We start from the raw sequence: 19,489 nt of genomic DNA, 5'->3' as shown, positions 1-19,489 counted from the left end.
TCTTGTAGGTTCTAGTTGTTCCAGTAGTCGGCAAAACTTGACTCTTTCTCTGAGCTCTGCCAAGGAAAAAGGATCTCAGTCTTGTCTCTATGCAAATGGAGGACTTTTCAGTAAATACTCCGGTTCAGTTCAAAGCCTGGCCTCAGTAAGTGAAAGTGTTCTAAGGCTTTTGAGTGCCTATTAGCTTGCACGTGATAGGCACCTAATGGTTTCACTAAGCTGAAACAACATTCTTGAACAAGCTACACAAAAGGCTAGAGATGCTGAGCAGGCCATTGTGCTTACTACATAGTATAAACAGCTTCTGAGCAGATGGCTCAGGTAAAATGTACTTGGGCAGTAATGAAGTTTTAAGGATACTCTGGATAACAACAGTTCAAATCTTTTTTATTTGTATTTAAGGTTCAGAGTGCCACCTCTTGTCACAGCTGTGCTTGTGCCAATTCTAATTCCTGGGATAAAGCAGATGAAGATGATATTAAGCTTGTTAATATTCCAGTGACTACACCTGAAAATTTGTATTTGATGGGTAAGTGAAAATGAGAATGTTCAGCATGGACCAACACCGAATGTAACTAATTACTTTTTATGTCAAAGTGACAATTTGTAATACTATTGTGGTGGTCTTTCATGCTGTCTTAAGAACCTTGCCATAAAATAATGAGGTTTTGTTTGATCTAGAGTTAGTTTTTCAAAATACTACTTTTTTTATTATTGTTCCTATGTTTGTAGTAGTAATCTATAAAATTATTTTAGAAAGCAAATAGGGAAAAAAAGCCATGGAACACAGTTGCTTTAATCATATTGTGAACTTTTGTTATTAAAAGGGCAAATAGTTGGTGTTGCCATTGTTTAAAAACATTACATCTCTACCATATGTATTAGCTACCTATTTTCCTGCAACTGTGAAACATGAGCACGTGTGGAAGCTGTGCATTTGATGGAATGGAGGTATTCCTGATCACCCCTAGGTATGGAGCTTTTTGAAGAAGCACTGCGCCGATGGGAGCAGGCACTAACTTTCCGTAACCGGCAAGTTGAAGACGAGGCAGGTTGTGGTTCCATTAAGCTGGGAGCAGGAGATGCAATCGCAGAAGAAAGTGTGGAAGTGAGTATAACCAGTCTGTAATCTACTGTTGCTGCCCTGAAAATTCACTACGTTTTGTTACCTGAATCTTTTCAACTTTCAATTCAACTACCAAACCTGAGAATTAATTCAAAGTTCCAATTTAGCAGAATTTCATTTAAAGGACATCTAACTTTGTTTCTGTTGAATTTGGTTGGTTGGTTTTTTGGAGGAGGACAGAGGAGAGAATTAGTGGTGTTCATTTTTTGGCAATTGCTGTTGAATCAGTAGCTTCTGGATGCTACTATTGAGCCAGCAAGCATCCATTTGGTCATCCCTTTCTTGTGTAACTATGTGAGAGGGTACCTGTTTAGCAAAGCTTGGGAAAGATGATCAGTTTATGAATATGTACAAGTAACATAGTTGAACTTTATTTCAGTTCCTTTGTTCTGAAGAAATGAATGCTAAAAATATTTAGAAAAAAACATATCCCTGTGTGGCTTTCATTATTTCTTGTGGAGTAAACATCACTGATAATGTTGAAGTATTGTAAAATTCAGATTTTATTTTTATAACACTAAGTAAAATTGTATGTTTAGAAAAGTGTGTATATTTTGGATGTTGAAGTATTCATCTGGCAGTATGTGTGGTTTCTAGGAAACTAAAGTGGCATGGTTTGGTCTTTGAAGGCTTAATATTCTTAGATTCTATAAAGGAATCTTACTGGCTGTAAACAAGTAGAAAATCTTTCAATATCTATCCTCTTGCAGGATATCATTAGTGCTGAATTCATTCATAAGCTTGAATCCCTTCTTCAAAGAGCTTATCGTCTCCAGGAGGAGTTTGAAGCTACCCTTGGGGCTTCTGATCCTGCTTCTCTAGCTAATGATATTGGTGAGTACACTTACTTTATATTTTCATTGCTTGTAATGATGACTGTTGTGGGGGAGGAAGTCACTGTAGTATCCACAGAGCAGAATTGCACTTATGAGTAAGTAAACTGGGGAAAAAAGATCAGTTCTTTACGTAATAATGTTTGATGTGGTGCTTGTATTTTAGATAAGAATGGACTGAGAGGAAGTGGTTTTTTGGTGGCTTGTTGGTATACTTGAAGTTTCATAATACATTTCAATTTTCTCAAGTTTTGATTGATTTGGGTATTTAAGTATGCAGTAAGAATGAGGTGGTGATGTCTGCATCTGCAGACATTCAAAACCCTCCCAGATGCCGGGAGAGTTGGATTAGGTGATCTCCAGAATTGCTTTCAAATCCCTGTGATTCTGTGTAAGATACCACCCTTTTTATAGCATGGACCTAGGTACTGGAGCATTTCAAAAGATACTTTGTATGTCTGTTGACCTGTCAAACTGCATGCATGGACTCTTTATTTTTGGGGTTGTCATAATTTTTTATTGAAACTCCCAAAGTCTGAAACAGATACCCATTACCAAAACTCTTACCCTTGGTGATTGAAACTTAACACAGTTATGACTGACTTAGCCCAGGATTTCAAAATGGCAAATATAATAAGTAGTTACTGCCAGACAGGCTGGTACAGGTAGTTTGATTATTTCTATTTAAATAATTGGTTTAAGAGGTTCTAAAAGACTTGGTACTTTTTTATGTTCTTTCATAATTCAAGATCAAGCATCTCAAATAACAGTCAGACTTTAAAGGCAGAACATGTTCTGGGATTAATTCCAATCAGGATTCTTGTGTATTAGGCTTCAGCTTCACTGGCACGAGGTGGCAGTACTCTCATCTCTTAGCCCTCATGCTATCCTGCGACTCTTAAAATACATCTCTAAGTAAAGTGGGAATGAAATTTAGGTCATAGTTGGCATCCTGCTTGTACCTGTTGCTGTAGTTCATGAAGCAGAAAAGTATTTTAATGTTTTAATTTGGTATATGAAACCATAGGCCCTAAATGAAGTTGCATTATATATCAGTTATTAAATTAGAAGTTTATTTGTCGTTTCGGTCTTCAGACAGAAAATTAATACAATGATATTCAAAGGACTCAGTGTGATGTTCGGTGTTTAGTCAGTGTTTTACCCCCAAAGTATTTTAAATTGATATTTTATTTTTTCAATGTGATAACTGGATTCTTGTCTACCAAGACTGTTCTGATAATGGAATGCCTTTTGAGTGTGTAGAGGAATTATTTGTGATCTCTTGAGTAGATGTCTGACATGAATTTTATTTATGCTGGCCCAGATGAGTGAGGAAAACAAGGAAAGAAGTAGTTTAGTGAGTAGAGTTTTCACTTACCAAGATTTGGTATAAAGCTGATATAGCATTCTTTACTAAGAATAATATCCTGCTGCAAAATGCAATTGACATTTCTGAAGAGAAATGGAAATGCAGGTGCCTCTGTTCTGCCCAGTTGAGGCAGGCATAAGCTGCACAGAATCAGGAAGGAGGCAACTGGCAGAAAACTGTGGAGTGAAATATTAATCTTGTTACTTCTGAGTGGTGAATGTGAGAGGGTAGAGGGTTAAGAGTTTCTAGTATTTTCTGTAGTCTGTCCTTGAAGAAAGTGCTGGGTTGGGTTCTGTGGTTTTTTTTAAGATGTTTTCTAGCAGACTGAAATGTTAGTCGAGCTAATTTAGGAGGAGAACAAAGAGTCGGGAGAGAAACAATACCTTTATTTATGAACAGAACTGCAGGTCAGAGGGGAAAATTCTCAAATTGTAGGGCTCCTTGTCAGTACTAGATTCCTAATACTTCATATTAGTATTTTGATTTCTACTGTAGAAATGAATGCTTGCACTCAAATTAATGGTGACTTGCATACAGTGGACCTTAAACTTTTTGCTAATAATATTAAAACCTATGCAGTGATTGCATTTTTATATATAAAACCCCCTTATTTTATAATAATTATACAATTTGAAACAAATTAATTGTTTGAGCTACTGCAGTAGAAGATAAGACAAAGGTATGTATTGTTGAATAGTTTTGTTGGAAGGTTTGTCTGTTTCCTTTTTTAATTTTCTTCTCACACTCAAAAATATGCCTGGCATTTTGGAGAGTAAGCACAGCCTTTACCCTAGTGACAAAAAAACACATTTGAAGAACTCTTCGAAGAACACGTTTTTGTATTAGAAACCTTTTCTTCCAGCTGCACTTAAGCAAAAATATCTTTAAAAGAAGCTGTCAAAATATCATTTTTATGTATTTTATTAACATAGTTTTCTAAAACGTTTTACTGTCCATGGATGAATATCCAAAGCCTGTGTTTTTATTCCTGCCTCTGAAGCATTAGTGAAAAAACTTTAGTTTGAGAGTATTATGTTTAAAATGGTTATGCACAAGAAATTTTTCTGTTTGTAGTTCTCAGGCTCCAATGAGGTGGTGAGCAACTTGTAATAATTGTTAGGTGTGCTTTAGTAGTCCATACTAGAAAATAATTTTGAAGTAGCATAACATTTTATGTCAGCTTGTAAACATTCACTTGCGCTCTCTGTTCCTTAATTTTACATTAAATAATATCTTGATTTCTTAGCGAAGTTGAAAACGTTTGTTCTAGTAGTTGAAACAGAATTGAAATTGAAACAAAATAAAACAATAGCTTTTCCTTTAAGTGTGGACATACATTCATCCCAAGATGAATCCTTTGGTAAAGGAAGGAAAACAGTATTAGTAAGTCTGAGGAAAATCCCAGAAAAGTTATTCCAATCCTTTTTTGAAAACACATAATGCATATTTTGAACATAATTTCACTATTACAGTTTGTGGAAGTTCAGTAACTGCTGAAGTTTACTGTGTTTTACTGTAAGACTTTGCATTGCAACTTATTGCTACAACTTCTTATTTCTGACTCACAATAAACACTCAAGGTGCAGATGTTTGAACTGGATAGTATGTCTTCTCCTACCAGTAATATTCAAGACTTTACTTTAAAGGCATGTTTGTCCAATACTAATAATGCTTTCTTTATAAATCACCTTCAGCAAAAGTCTGCATTAGAAAGCATCTAAGTATAATGCTGAGTAAGACTGGTTAAAAATTCAACTTAAAATGATAAACAAAAATAATTCTGAAAACACTTTGTCTTAATTTTAGCAATACTAGACTAAAATGCAAAACAGCTTTGCGTGGACCTGCAGTGAAGTTAGTGGTTCTGACAAAATATTAGTATTTGTTAGTCTGTATGTTTATGTTGGTATTTGATAAACTGAAGTGTGTGATTGTTTATCTTAAAAGCTGGAGTTTAGCTGTCATTTCATTGCATAGTAAAACAGATTAGCTGAAGTCTTTTCAGCTGTGGCTCAAGATAATCTCATTTACCGTACACTGAACACCGGAGCACTCAAGCATTGGAGAACTGAATATCACTTAATGTGTGTTAGCTTGGGGGGGTGATATATAAAGAAATTTCTGAAAACACTTCAAATAAGATCAGAAAAAGAATCTGTTTCTGATTTTTGAGAACCCTTATTACCATTTGCCCAACAGCTTTGCTCTTAGATCCAACTGTGCAGGCTATTTATACAACTTGCTGCTTTTCCTTAAATGGCATCCCTGAAATCTGTCTTCTTTCTGTCCACACCACAACTCCTATTTAAACCCTTGTCTCTGTCACTTCTTGACTCATGTCATGTTCTCACGTCTTGCCTTGTCCGTTTAAAACTTGCTTCTCTCACATGAACTGAACTGTTGTTTATAAAAATCACCTTTGCTCATTTTTCTGACCAGACGATTCTTTTCTCTTAAACTCTCTCCCACAAGAGCTTCTCATCAAATTAAATACAAGCTGTTCCTCCTTTTAGTTTTGAAGGTTGCTCATAATTGAGCCACAGTCTACCTGCCTGAATTAATTTCCCAAACTTTATTCAGTTAATGTTCCTGTGCTTCCCTGCTCAATTCTCCTAATGCAAAATCCGCCTGCTACTTCTCCACAGTTTCTGCTCTTTCTTTTACAGCACGTGAGCAGCTGCAGTCTTTTTCCCCAGATACCTTTTTGTGTGAGCTTCTTGGTTCTGTGTAGTTTCTGGGGCAAACTCTTAATTACTTTACTTCTCTTGTTCCTTTCTTTTTTACCCACCAAATTTAAATCTGTGATCTAAAGGAATACAGTAAAGCTGTTGCTGTTCCTTATATGAATAAGGAACATGTGTACAGCAGTTTGTGCAATTAGTTCTCCACGATACTACTCAAGTAGAACTAGTTAACATAATTAACCTTTTGCAACAGCAAACACGGGTGACTAACAGTACTTCAAATTTGGTTTATGAGTGTTCATTTTGCATCATTTTTTATTGGACATTCTAGTGCCTAGTTTCAGTCAATAGCTTCTTCAGTCTTTTTAAACATGTTTTTAAAGTACACGTATATTTGCCTTCTTTTTGTACAAAGAAAAGTGATCATTTTCCCCATACGTCTGAACTTGATTTAATAATCACTTGCCTTCATTTTGAACACTTTTGAACAGTGTTGTATGAAATAAGTGGAAAGGCAGGAAGTTGCTTGCCTCACCCCCCCCCATATTCTTGTGGTTTATTCTTAACAAGTCATAGTTTACAAATTCTTTTCCGCACTAAAAAGGATGTATATACACTTAACTTTTCTGTGTTTATATACATTGTGAGTATAAATGTTCCAGAGGCAGGAAAAATCCTACCAGACAGATGGCAAGTAGTGAGGGTGGGATAAGTGTGGGTTTTTTTTTCCTGGCTCCAGTATTGCAGTGTGAGGTTATATAAACCAATGATCAAGAACACGTTTTGGCTCATAGGACTAATTCCTGGTTTAGAACTTCTACTACAACAGTTTATTCTTGCGTTAAAGTCTATTTTTAGGGAAGGCTTGTCTGAAACATTCTTGGGCAAAATAGGGGAAGGAGAGCCAGTGAATGTGAGGAGGAGATGTAGACAAATGGTAGTTAATGTTTGTAAAGAAATCAAAGGTAATGAACTGTCTTAGCTTCGTAGTTTAACTTTGAAAGTGCAAAAACAACATTTTGAACTTTCCTCATTGCTTTTGAGCACAATATCAAAATGGAATATTGGCCAATTTTTATAGAATCAGCAAATGTAGCTCTCTGCACTATAATTCCTTTCTTAATTTAGCAGTTCAGTTGGGACTAAATTAAATAAACTTCCGTTTGCAATTTATTTTCAAGAGGTTTAAACATGGTGTGCACACACATGCAAAAGCTTGCAGCTTTTATTAATTTGTATTCTACCATGTTTAGAGCTTGCTGCCATTTAAGTCAAAGTCTGTGACCTATCAGCCTGGCATAAATGTTTGTAGCATATCCACATAGCAGCCTTGAACGATTGCAGTTTCCTGGGCTTGTTCTCCAGTGCTAGCCATACCCCACCACTACAGCAATGCACATTTACCAGGCATGTAGTTTGTGTGGGTGTTTTTTTAATTGTTTACCCTATAGCTGTCAGGCTCAAGTAGCTTGTGTAAGCATTTCATTCCTGAAGGTCTTTTTATATCTTACAATTTTCTTAAACTGTTGTTTAATCTTAAAGCATTTCAAAGATGAACCTATATGTGGGAGCAAATCCATTTTGGTGGAAAGTTATAGCAAAAAGGGTTTTCTGAACAATAACAACAGAGGGGGTAAAATTTGTTAGGTATGTGCTTCTACTTATGCAGTTAATTTTTTGTAACAGTTTTAGTAATTGACTAGCTTTCTAGATGGCTCAAGCTAAATTTTTAAAAATTAATTAATGTCAGATCTTTAATTCTTTAGTGACTATGTGGTCTGTGCACTATGTCCCACCTTACCTAATAATCCTGTTTGTAGCAAAGTACTGTAGTGTAGCTGATTCAAGAGGGTATGTTCATCACACCAGGCTTTACTCTGTACTGCTATTTAAAGCTGCCCTTGTTCTACATGCACATATGGTGCAAGTATTTAAAGGTAAACATACACGTATTTCCAGATAGCCTAAATTTTGTACATTCTATGTTATTCAAGCTTTGCTTTTTTTCACTTTCTTTTACCACAGATAACCAATGTATTGACTGGATAGAAGCTTTAACTACATCAGTCTGAGTAGCTGCTAATCAGCATCAGGCTATCTTCCAGGCTGCACTAATGATTACTTACACTATACTTCAAGTATTAATATGTTGTTGCTAATGATTTTAGTGACCTTAAAGTGCTGATAATTGTTTTTTAATTTAAATTTGATAATTGGTGTTATTTAGTAAACTGAAGGTCCAAAGGAAGATCTCTTCATTCACCACAACTTTTTAAGGATTAGCTCATTCTTCCCTTTGGGGGCAAGTGGAATGCAAGCAGGCCCCAATCAGTAAGGCACTTAAGATATTATTTAAGTCTTTTTGTTTAAAATTAAGCATGTGTCTTGCTAATTTAGGTTCTTAAACCGTATGCTATGTGCAGCTGGGTTTGCAGAAGCCAGTCACATTCCTGAGCAGTTTCACTGGAGTCTACAGAATTCTGTAAGACAGTTCTGCCTTGAAATTCAAGTGAGCACTAGGATTATTCTGTCCTTCCTGTAGTGTTTGCCCATGTCAAGTATGCTAAAGTCTCCATTCTGAATAGAGAACCCGATTGTTAGTGCAAACCAGATACATATATTTATTTCCTTTGATGTTATTTCTCTGAGGGTCACCACCTGTGTAGTTCTTTCTATCTTTCTATTAATTCCAAAGAAAGAAACATATCAATATTTCTTTTCTGATACTGCTAGACGGTATATTTTTCTTTCAATTGAAGAACAAATTAGTATGTGGGTTCTTTTGTCAGTCTCTCTCACTTGCTTTGAAATGTTAACATTCCTATCCCTGAAGAATAATGTACTTACTAAAGAAAAACCATTTCCAGCAGTCTTGTGTTGAAACTCTTACTTTGAAGAGAACACGTTGGATGGTCCCATATCCTTGTGCCACATCCAGCAAAATAGCCTATATGCTAGAATATTAAACTCTTTTCTCTGGGGTTTTTTGATGGTTTTTGTTTGTTTGCTTGGATTCTTGTGGGGCTTTTTGGTTGGGTTATTGTTGTTGGGTTGGGGGGGGTTGTTTGTTGCTTTTGTGTTTTAGTATAGCAATCAGGAAACTTTATAAAGCAACAAGTTTCAAGAGTTGAGCAACAGTTTCTGGTTATTCTTGCCTTTATTCATAAATGTATCTGCTACTGTCTGCTCTTCTGTGAAGAAAAAGCCAAGAAGGTGGCAGCAAATTGCCTTGGAAAGAAGCAAGGGATATTGCTAGTAATGCACTTCTGTAAACATCTTGCTTTAAGTACCCGCTGATTTCAGCAGATTTACACAGATAGAGTAGAACTGAGGCCAAAGGGATAAATGCACTTAGTTTTGAGATTCCTCTCACAAGTTTGGTGAGAGGACTTTCTGCCTAACCTGCTTATACCTGCAGAAAGGTATTAAAGGAGCTAATTCTGGATGTGTAAGCCTCAACCTTGTACTTCCCTCTCCTGTAAATACAACATTGCATTTTGAATCTGCCCTGCATCACAGTGAATTAATGTACTATCACACTGAATGTGGTTGAACAGTCCATTCCATTGTCACTAAAAAGTGTCTGTGTAAATAGAGTGGTAGATTGTTCTTGTTTTTAGGATGTGAAGAACTAAGAAAAGGCAGTGACGTTCAAAGCTGGTGACTAAGGTATCTGGCAGTCTTCACAGTGCTGTGCTATAAATCCCCAGTGGACAGCTTATGTTTTAAATTAAGCAGCACTGGAATTCAAACTAGACTTTGCTGTGAACAAAATGGATGTGATGAACTACAGGAGAATGGAATACCCTTGTGAAGAGGAAATGATAACAAATTTGTGTTACACATCCATTTAAATAGAGTCTGTCCAGATCAGGCACCTAAGCAAACCTGATTGCCAGATCTCTCTCAAATGATAAAATACAAGTACAGAAACTGTTATCTAAACTATTAAAGTGTGGTCAGAAATCAAGCTGATCTCTAAAGGACAAGCATTTAAACCCGACAATCATGGAAGATGCACTGATTTTTAGCTTCAGAGTAAAGAAAAGAAGTTGCAGAAAATTGTAACCCCATGTAAATGTAGGACCTTAGAATGTGCAGTTACAGATAATCCAAGTTTATTTTCAAATAAATTTAAAACTGTATCATAGGGAGAGATCTAAGAGTGGCACATAGCTTACATAGGATATACATCTCAAAACTGTTTCAGGAGCACATGGCTATGCCAAAAAGGATGTAAGAGCAGTAAACCAGAGAAATGAACATATGCATACATTTATTTTATGTTTACTAAGCTGATTTCTCAGCTGTCAGGGTGTGTGATGTGCTATTTCAAGTTACAAAAGACACATTAGATACTCATCTATTCTCTTAACATTCAGACTTCAGCAATCTAGCACCATGTGTGTTTACTCTGCCTCTTCCTGGAGATTTGAATTGCAGAGCTCCCCATGGTGAGGTCTCTGTTTTGGGATTTAGGTTTTACAGTAAATCATGCCACGGTGATTCAGGGACAGCTTTCGCAGATCACATTCTCTATACTGAAATTATGTATTTAGTCTTTTGCTAATTTCTTTACTTAAAAAAAAAATAGTTGCAACTATCAGCAAATATTCTAATTCAGTTATCAAATTTATGGGAAAGTTGTTTAGCAGATTTAAGTACTGAAAGAATTGTTTAATTATTTTTTTTTCACCATTCCTTAGTATCAAAGCTATGTAATAGCTTATAACACTCTTGAGTTATTTAATGTATCTGTGTCTATGGACAGGAAATAAATTTTCACATTGAGAGACTAAAATGAGTACTTAAGGACAAGCATTTTGCTAGATAAGAGCTTTCAAGGTGCTTGATTTTATTGTTCTGGAATATAGGAGCATTAGCCATGTTGTTTGGTTTTATACATCATTAAACATATTGGTGCTTAGCAGATAATACAACTTTGTGGATCAAATCATTAACTTGAAGGTCTGAAAATAACCAAGTAATCATAAACATCACAGAATTTGCTTCTATATCTCTCTAGGGTATATGGAAAATCTCTTGGAAACTATAATGTTATTTTAGGCAAGCTACATCTTCAAGATGGCAAATACTACAAATCAGTTCATCTCAGTTTTCAGATGGATATTACTGCGTATGTATGCAATAATAATGGATTGCACTATTCAATATTTGTATGCTTTATTTAGGCATGAAGAATCTATTGCTGTCATCTATACACATGCTTTTTATTCAGCTTTTAATTAGCTGAGCCCCTTTTGTGTTAAGAATAACATCAAAGTAATAAATACAGAACACAATGTGAATGAAGAACATCCTCTGTTTTGCTTAATGATAATTGGGTGAGCATCCAGTGTCCTGGAAGATGGGCCTTTTTATGCATGAGAGTATTGTAGTGGAAGGCTTTTATGTGAACCGTAAAAATTATAACTGTACTTGGAAACAATTCTAAAAGCTGTTGACTCAACTCTTACTGAGGAAGTAAGATTTGGGCTTCCGTTTGCACAAAACCAGGAAATTATACTCTGGATGAAAACTACTAAGATGTTTGCTAAGGATGTGATCTGAAGGCTCAGCAGTTACTCCAGTCAAAAAAAAAATATTGAAAAGGTTGTTGTATACCAGGAGGAAAGGGAAATCACAAGTACTAAGTACTTGGTGCTGTCCTGTACTCTCTTACTCCCCAGCTGTTCCTTTCCATTAGACAACTGCTTTGGTTGCTGAATTCCTAATCAAATACTGGTGAGCAGAAGCTGTGTGTTCTCAAGAGGGACTTACTAGAGATGTGAGCACATACTGACACCCAAGCTCATGTGAAAATGGAGGATCTTTTGTGGGTTTGTTGGGGGGGGTGGGAGGACTGTTTCTTGACTTTATTTTTTATTTAATTCAGTTGCACCAGCATCATCCCAACATGTTGACATATTGGCAGAGTACAAGACTTTGTTAGATGTATTTCAGGCCAAGATCTTTCAAAAATATTTTTATCAAGTCAATAATAGCTTTATTTGAAGTGAATTGAAATGCCTCCAGCTATAGGCACTTTCTTTTACCCAGGTATTTGTGTTACTGGAGAGTGCAAACATGCTTTAACAAATTGTTAAATGCAGAATGGTTTGTGTGGACACCTGGCTCAATTCTTAGCTTGCCTTTTTTAAGCTGAAGCTCTACAACCCAGCCATCAGAAAGCACCATCTGAAGTTTGGGATTGTTTTCTTTTTATGTATAAGACAAAAAGTGAAATTTGCTGCTTTCTAGGTGCTTCTGGTAAGACTTTATATAATACCTTAGTAGCTACTTGGTAGAACTGATTATTCAAGGAATATTCAGTCAACGCTCAGAGTTACGACTGTGTATAAACATAAATAAAGCTACTTAGGGATGCTTCAGCAAGAGTGTTGACAAACCACTGTGCTGCTTGTGACTAACTGGAAGACTGTGACACATTCTGTTGAAATTGGATAATGTAGTAATTCATGCTTCTGTGCTCTCTGAACTTGATTACTGTAATTGCTTTGTCTAGGCATACAGCCACAGATCCAAGGGCCCTAAGTAGTGTGTAGTGTGGTGGCTGGTTGTGTGGTAGCCTGGCAGAATGCTGGGAGCCTGCTGCCCTTCGGGTACCCTGACTTCATAAATGGGCTCTTTTGCAAGGTTTTCTCTTCTTCAGAGTCCATCAGGTCTTTCTCTTCTGGTCTTGCTTTCCTGCTTGTGATATATTTCTGCACCGATGTTCCACTGAAGTGGGAGAATAGGAAACTATGGCCTTAATAGTGGTACTCACAACTAAATTCCTTAACTCCTAGAGAGTTCTTTGCCAGCGGGTAAGTGCTTTCTTTTTTTAACTGCTGCACTTAAGTGTCAGGCTCACATGCAAACTCACACCATGTTTCATTCAAGGTTGGAGGAAAGATACATAAACAGTTTCCAGAACTTTTAAGCATTATGTGAAGGTGAATACTTCCCAACTGATTGATAAAACAAGGTCAGATTTTGCTCTGAGAGTTCAGAGAGTTAATTTTGTGCTCTGTCTTGCCATGCAAACCTACCAGAGCAAAGATAAATAAAAATTCTGAATTAGTGCTCTGTGAATAAATGTGAAAGTAGTTTTGTTCTTGCTGGGATTTTTTTTAAAGCTTCCTTAGTTTCAAATAATTGTTTGCAGAATCTTAGAAAGGTAGAATTAATTTCACAAGCTTTAGCAATGCTCCATATTCTTCCAGTTCCTTAACTGAACTCTAGAACCATGTATGCATTTTAAGGCACTACATTTAAGAATCTTGATGTAATGCAGTTACTGTTGTCAGTATCACATCTGAAACTCCACTTCTTTACAAACATAAATGAACACAAAATAACTCCTTGGCTTCTCATTTAAGTATATTTGTGGCTCACATACTTGCTAGTATTCCTTTCCTGAAATTATGAGGCTACATAATAACTTGAGATGAATTTATGAGCAGTTGCAGCCGTTGGTGGATGGATTCCTCATGCAGCTGTTCATTCCAGGAGTCTGATTGTGCTCCTGTCTCTTTTTTTTCACCCTTTCCCCTCCCCCCCGCAATGTTCTTGTGTCTAAGAATGTTCTCCTGGTACTTGCATGGTATTTGCTCCAGCTGTAACTTAATTTTCACCCTCACATTTTCATAATAGTGTGCGTTCTGCGCAGCATAAGTATTGATAAGCACCTTCTTGGCTAAGGGTATTTTAGAGTATTAGGGTGGTGGTGCCTAGAAAGTCAGAAAGAGCTGACAAGGCTATTTTGGTTCCTGTGGGGAGGCTGTGCCAAAGCTATTACTTCATCCAGCATTACCAACCTTTTTTTTTTTTTTTTTGGTGCCTTTTTGGTAGTAGTGAGGATTTTGCTTGAGCAAAACCAGAGATGTTCCATATTCAACTAACATGTTAAAAACATACTGCTAGGTGACAGGTTTAGGTTCATCTTAGAAAGCTTGGGATTATGACCTTTTCAGCAAATATAGATGTATTCAAAATCTTATCTCTATAGCTTCATGTAATCTGTAGCACTACAGCTAGATGAAAACTTTACAGAATAACCCCTGATTTTGTAGTATTCTAGGATGAAAAATGTGGTTCCTTTATTTACACAGAATACAGAATTAACCAGGTTGGAAAAGACCTTTGGGATCATTGAGTCCAACCTATCACCCAACACCATCTAATCAACTAAACTATGGCACCAAGTGCCTCATCCAGTCTCTTCTTAAACACTTCCAGGGATGGTGACTCCACCACCTCCCTGGGCAGCCTATTCCAATGGCTAATCACTCCTTCTGTGAAGAATTTCTTCCTAACATCCAGCCTAAACCTCCCCTGGCACAGCTTGAGACTGTTTCCTCTTGTTCTGGTCCTGGTTGCCTGGCAGAAAAGAACAACCCCCACCTGGCTACAATCTCCCTTCAGGTAGTTGTAGAGAGCAATAAAGTCTTCCCTGAGCCTCCTCTTCTCCAGGCTTAAGCAACCCCAGCTCCCTCAGCCTCTCCTCACAGGACTTGTGCTCCAAACCCCTCACCAGCTTTGTTGCCCTTCTCTGGACATGTTCCAGCAACTCAACACCTTTCCTAAACTGAGGGGCCCAGAACTGGACACAGCACTCAAGGAGTGGCCTAACCAGTGCTGAGTACAGGGGCAGAATGACTTCCCTGCTCTTGCTGGCCACATTGTTCCTGATACAGGCCAGGAAGGCACAGAGTGCTGGCTGTCCAAGCCATGGGCTGACAGCTTGGCCAGGAGTTTGCTGTGGGGGGACAGTGTCAAAGGCTTTGCTCAAGTCCAGGTAGACTACATCCACAGCCTTCCCCACATCCACCAGGCAGTCACCTGATCATAGAAGGAGATCAGGTTGGTCAGGCAGGACCTGCCCTTCCTAAATCCATGTTGGCTGGGCCTGATCCCTTTGGCCATCCTGTAACTGCTGTGTGATTGTGCTCAAGATGACCTGTTCCATAATCTTGCCTGGCACTGAGGTCAGGCTGGCAGGCCTATAATTCCCTGGCTCATCCAACCGGCCCTTCTTGTGGATGGGCATCACATTGGCCAGCTTCCAGTCATCTGGGATCTCTCCAGTGAGCCAGGACTGCTGAAAAATGATGGAGAGTGGCTTGGCCAGCACATCTGCCAGCTCTCTCAGCACCCTAGGATGGATCCCATCTGGTCCCATGGACTTGTGGGGATCCAAGTGGCTGAGCAGGTCTCTAGCTGCTTCCTCCTGGATCACAGGGGAACTATACTGCTCCCTGACTCAGGAGGCTACTGCCTCCTGGCTCAGGAGGCCAGCTGTCTGGAAGACAGCCTATCCTGCTATTAAAAATTGAGGCAAAGAAGGTGTTAGGTGCCTCTGCCTATTCCTCATCTTTAGTTACAATATTCCCCTCCATGTCCACTAAGGAGAGGATGATGTTCTTGCCCCTCCTTTTGCCACTAATATATTTGTAAAAGGATTTTTTCTTGTCCCTCACAGCAGTGGCCAGTCTAAGCTCTAAATGGGCTTTTGCCTCTCTGATTTCTTTCCTACATGACCTAGCAACATCCTTAAACATTTCCTGGGTTACCTCTCCTTCCTTCCAAAGATGATACACCTTCTTTTTTTCCCCTTACACTGCCCATCCAGGCCGGCTGTCTGCCTCGGCAGCTCATCTTCCGGCAGATTGGCACAGCCTGTTCCTGCACCTTCAAGATTTCTTTCTTGAAGTAGGTCCAGCTCTCCTGGACCCCTTTGTTTTTAAGGGCTGTTTCCCAGGTACCTTCTGAGTTAGTTCCTTAAGTAACCTGAAGTCTGCCCTCCAGAAGTCCAGAGTGGAGGTTTGGTTGCTGCCCCTCTTAGCTTGACTGCATATTGAAAACTCAGTTATTTCATGGTTACTGGACCCCAGACAGCCTCTGACCACCACATCTCCCGCCAGCCCTTCTGTATTTGTAAAAAGAAGGTTACACACCAATCATTTTCTTATATATATGCAGAATAAATTTTAATTAAGTAGTATTATTCTAAGTAATGGGTCACATAGCTGAGTCAGTTTGGGGATACATTGTTGTAACTAAACTATAAACTCACATACAACAGCAGCAGCACAGTAATTTTGAGACAATATCCAAAAGCTTCAGGCCATGGTATAGTTGGGATTTCCATGGGAAGGGTGGTGGATATATTCTTGGATTCTGGGTAAGTTGTTACATGATACTTTACAGCTGCACTTTGTGTATGTAAGCGTTGGGTCTTTACTGTAACATCTTCATTAAACTGTCAGTAAAATCTTTATAGATATTTGCATTGCTACTTAGGAATAAAGCTGTTCACTTATCATAAAGTAACTGTGGCATGTTGCCTGCAAACTTGAAGGATCATGAAAATAATTTCTTTGGATTGCACTTGAATGAGGTGCTGTAGGGCTTTTTGAAGGGTGAGATGTAGAAATTTTCATTTTAATTAGAAATCTATTATGGAAAACAACTGAGCCAAAAGGAACGTTTCATGAAAGTGGAAAAATCTTTAGCAACCAGGCTGTACTTCTCTGTACTGCCCAGTGTTTCACAGTATTATTGCAGTTTCTGCAACTGTTTATATGAAAAAGTTACATTAGAAAAGCATTTAATGTAACATTAGAAGGGGATTAATGCAAATTATGAGCTAGAAATAAGAAGGAAACATCGTGTTACCCATCTGTTCTTACCAGGCCGCAAGCAAATGCTTTGCAAACCACAGTTCAGTTTTCTGTTCCAGCTCTGTCAGTTCCAGTATGTGATTGTTTCTCAACCAACTTGGATGCTGCTGTAGTTCTTCTCATGGTTTTAAGAGGTCACAAGAAAGAACAAACTGTTAAGCATTATGTAGAAAAAAGAGAGAGACTTTCATATGAGTATTGGTAAAGTTGTGATTGGTAAAGGTTTTTATTGGTAAAGTAGCAATCTGCCTAACTCAACCTAATAAAATCTTTGTCCAAACATGGAATAATTTTTAGCCACAGTGTGTAGAGTCCTAGACAGATATTTATTGTTACGTGCATTTATTGAGCTGTCATTTCAAGTCTGCAACCAATAAACCCATAACAACCACCACAATAGTAATTATGTTATGTGGATTTGTAGCATTTCAGCTGATGAGTAAACCATTCTAGTGTCTTGGCATTTGGCCACTTTGCTATGTAATAGTGGTTTTCATGAAGTATGGCCGTAGCAACAGATCTGGATGACATTGGGTAGCTGGTTGCCACTGACTGTTGGAAATAAAACAGACTTTTAGCAACATGTGTGTAATGTCTGAAGGTAAAGTAACCCAAAAGAAATGCCTGTGCTCTACTGAGAATGTAGTAAGTGGCACATGAAGCCAAAGCCTGACTTACTGGCTTATGAATTTAATCCTTCTGTGAAAATGTTTCTGTACAGTTAAAACTAAACCATGTATGCTAGTAATATGTGCAGGAGTTGGAATCCAAGGATGAAATAAAGGAAAACTGTATTGCAGATGATTTTAAGCATAAAGCCTCTGTCATTTTAAAGGTTTTAAGAACTGTAATTCTCTAAGAAGTGTTTCTAGATGTGTTATTTCAATAAAAACGCTTATCAAGGAAGAAGGATGCAATGAAGATTAAGAACTTCACTTTGCTCTCCTCCAGAACCAGCAAGTGAAAAAAGGCACGAGGAGTAGAAAGTGAAATTAATTCAAGTGAAGCTGAAACCTTATTTTTTATGAATTGACTTTTATTTAGAACAGTGTTTCTTGGTCACTAAAACGTTGAGCTTTTGTTACATAATGCAGCCAAGTTAAAAACTTAACAGAGGGTTTAGATCAGTATAGCGAAGTAATAGCTTGAGAGAGAGATCTTCAGAAGTCTATCAAAGAAAAGGGAAAAACCCTGGGAAAACAGTTTTTCTTTCTCTGCTCATTGCAAGTCCACTTTAAAGACAGCAAAATGCAGTCACCTTCATATATGTGATCAGGTCATAGGAGAATTTACTCTTGTAGTAGTACAATGTTGTACCTTCCAAATGAAAACCTCCAAGTATATGTGAAACACTTAAGTGTTTAAAGACTTAAAGTGCAATTTTCTGATTGTCTAATAATCAATTTTCTTGTCTGTTGTTTTGTTTTGTTGGTTTTTGTTTAACTGTAAAGATAAAAATACAGACATTACTGTAAAGGATAATGCAGATGATTTCTGTCTTCGAGATACGTTAAGCATTGCATCGACTGACTCCTTTGTTTCCACAGCTGAGGTAAGACTCCTAAAGATCACGTCTTTACAGATTATTCTGATCCATTTGAGCAGAAGAATCTTAGATTTTTGCTAATTATTGTAAGCAAAATGTATTTCTTTTATGGGGATAAAAGCTTTCTTTGCTTAGTTGTAACTGTCTTCCTGTCAGTTCAAGTAATGAAGTCGGGATCAATTTTTATTTTTTTTAAGCATTTAAGCAGAATGTTTCCTGATGTTTCTCCTTATAAAAAGAAGTTGGTTTTGAAAAATATATCAGATTGTCATGAGTGAAGAAGCACAATCAGTGGAGGCTCCAGTAGCTCCTTTTACCACGAATTGCATTTTTCTGGTCTCTTTTTTCCCCCTGTTCCTATACCATAATATAAAAACAAGAAGGCAGCCTTGTCTTTTTTGGAGCTTTTGTTTGGGTTTTTTAGGGAAAATTATTTAAAATGGACAGCTCCATATTTTAGTACATTCCTTGCACAATATAATATACACCATAAAACTTTCCCTAATTTTGGATAAGACCACAAAGGATGCATAAAGACATAATCTTTGGATATCAGGACATGGTCTATTAGCTGAAATTTGCTACAGCTCCCTTGAAGTATTTGAAAGAATTTTATATACAGCAACACACTCATTTGAATGTGGAATTTCTCCTTTTATAGTCTCTAAGGAACTGAAGTCATCTGGAAGAGCATCCTTCTCCAAATTACAGGAAAGACAGTCTCAACAGATACATTTTCTGTTCGATGTGTCTATCCTATATGCACTATGACTAAGCTACTAAACTCAGGCAGTTGTAAAAAGAGAGAGAGCTACATACATACTATTTGCATTTTGACTGTCTATTGTATGGTTTGTTTTTCTATAACACCATTACCCTGATTTAGTAATTCACATTAAGTTGTGATGGCATGCCCAGGACTCATTCCCAACAAAGCTTGTGTCTGTAGAGGCTGGTGAGTGTCTCCTATAATTTGGACAAAACCAAAATTGAAGCTGATTTCAAACCTATCAGCTCTTGAGAGGAGCTGTGAGCTATTAATTTGTACACTTTGGGATTTGTTTTAATGATTTGTTTGTTTGTTTGTATTTTATTCATGAACTTTCCTGGTGTTTTTGCAAGCATGTGAAAATGGGAACAATCCATTATGCTCATTTGTGTTTCTTGGCTTAAAAAAACCCAAACCCCAGGATGTATCACCACAGTGGAATAACCAGACCATCCTGTCCTGAAGCTAAATCATCTC

The 19,489-nt window shown here is 37.5% G+C and overlaps 1 protein-coding gene across 1 annotated transcript in view; it reads left to right on the top strand.

The window, feature by feature from the left end:
• The window catches only part of MIGA1 (mitoguardin 1), a 36,414-nt gene that overhangs the window by 4,600 nt on the left and 12,325 nt on the right, over positions 1 to 19,489 (top strand). Inside the window, exons 4-8 of the mRNA XM_009905353.2 lie at positions 9 to 145; positions 403 to 529; positions 972 to 1,108; positions 1,837 to 1,960; positions 18,149 to 18,249. Of these exons, the coding sequence (XP_009903655.1) occupies positions 9 to 145; positions 403 to 529; positions 972 to 1,108; positions 1,837 to 1,960; positions 18,149 to 18,249 (626 nt within the window). The remainder of the gene's footprint in view (positions 1 to 8; positions 146 to 402; positions 530 to 971; positions 1,109 to 1,836; positions 1,961 to 18,148; positions 18,250 to 19,489) is intronic.

The sequence above is a fragment of the Dryobates pubescens genome, chromosome 11 (genome assembly GCF_014839835.1).
Source record: "Dryobates pubescens isolate bDryPub1 chromosome 11, bDryPub1.pri, whole genome shotgun sequence".
NCBI classification, from domain to species: Eukaryota; Metazoa; Chordata; class Aves; order Piciformes; family Picidae; genus Dryobates; species Dryobates pubescens.
This window is presented reverse-complemented; position numbering and strand designations above follow the sequence as displayed.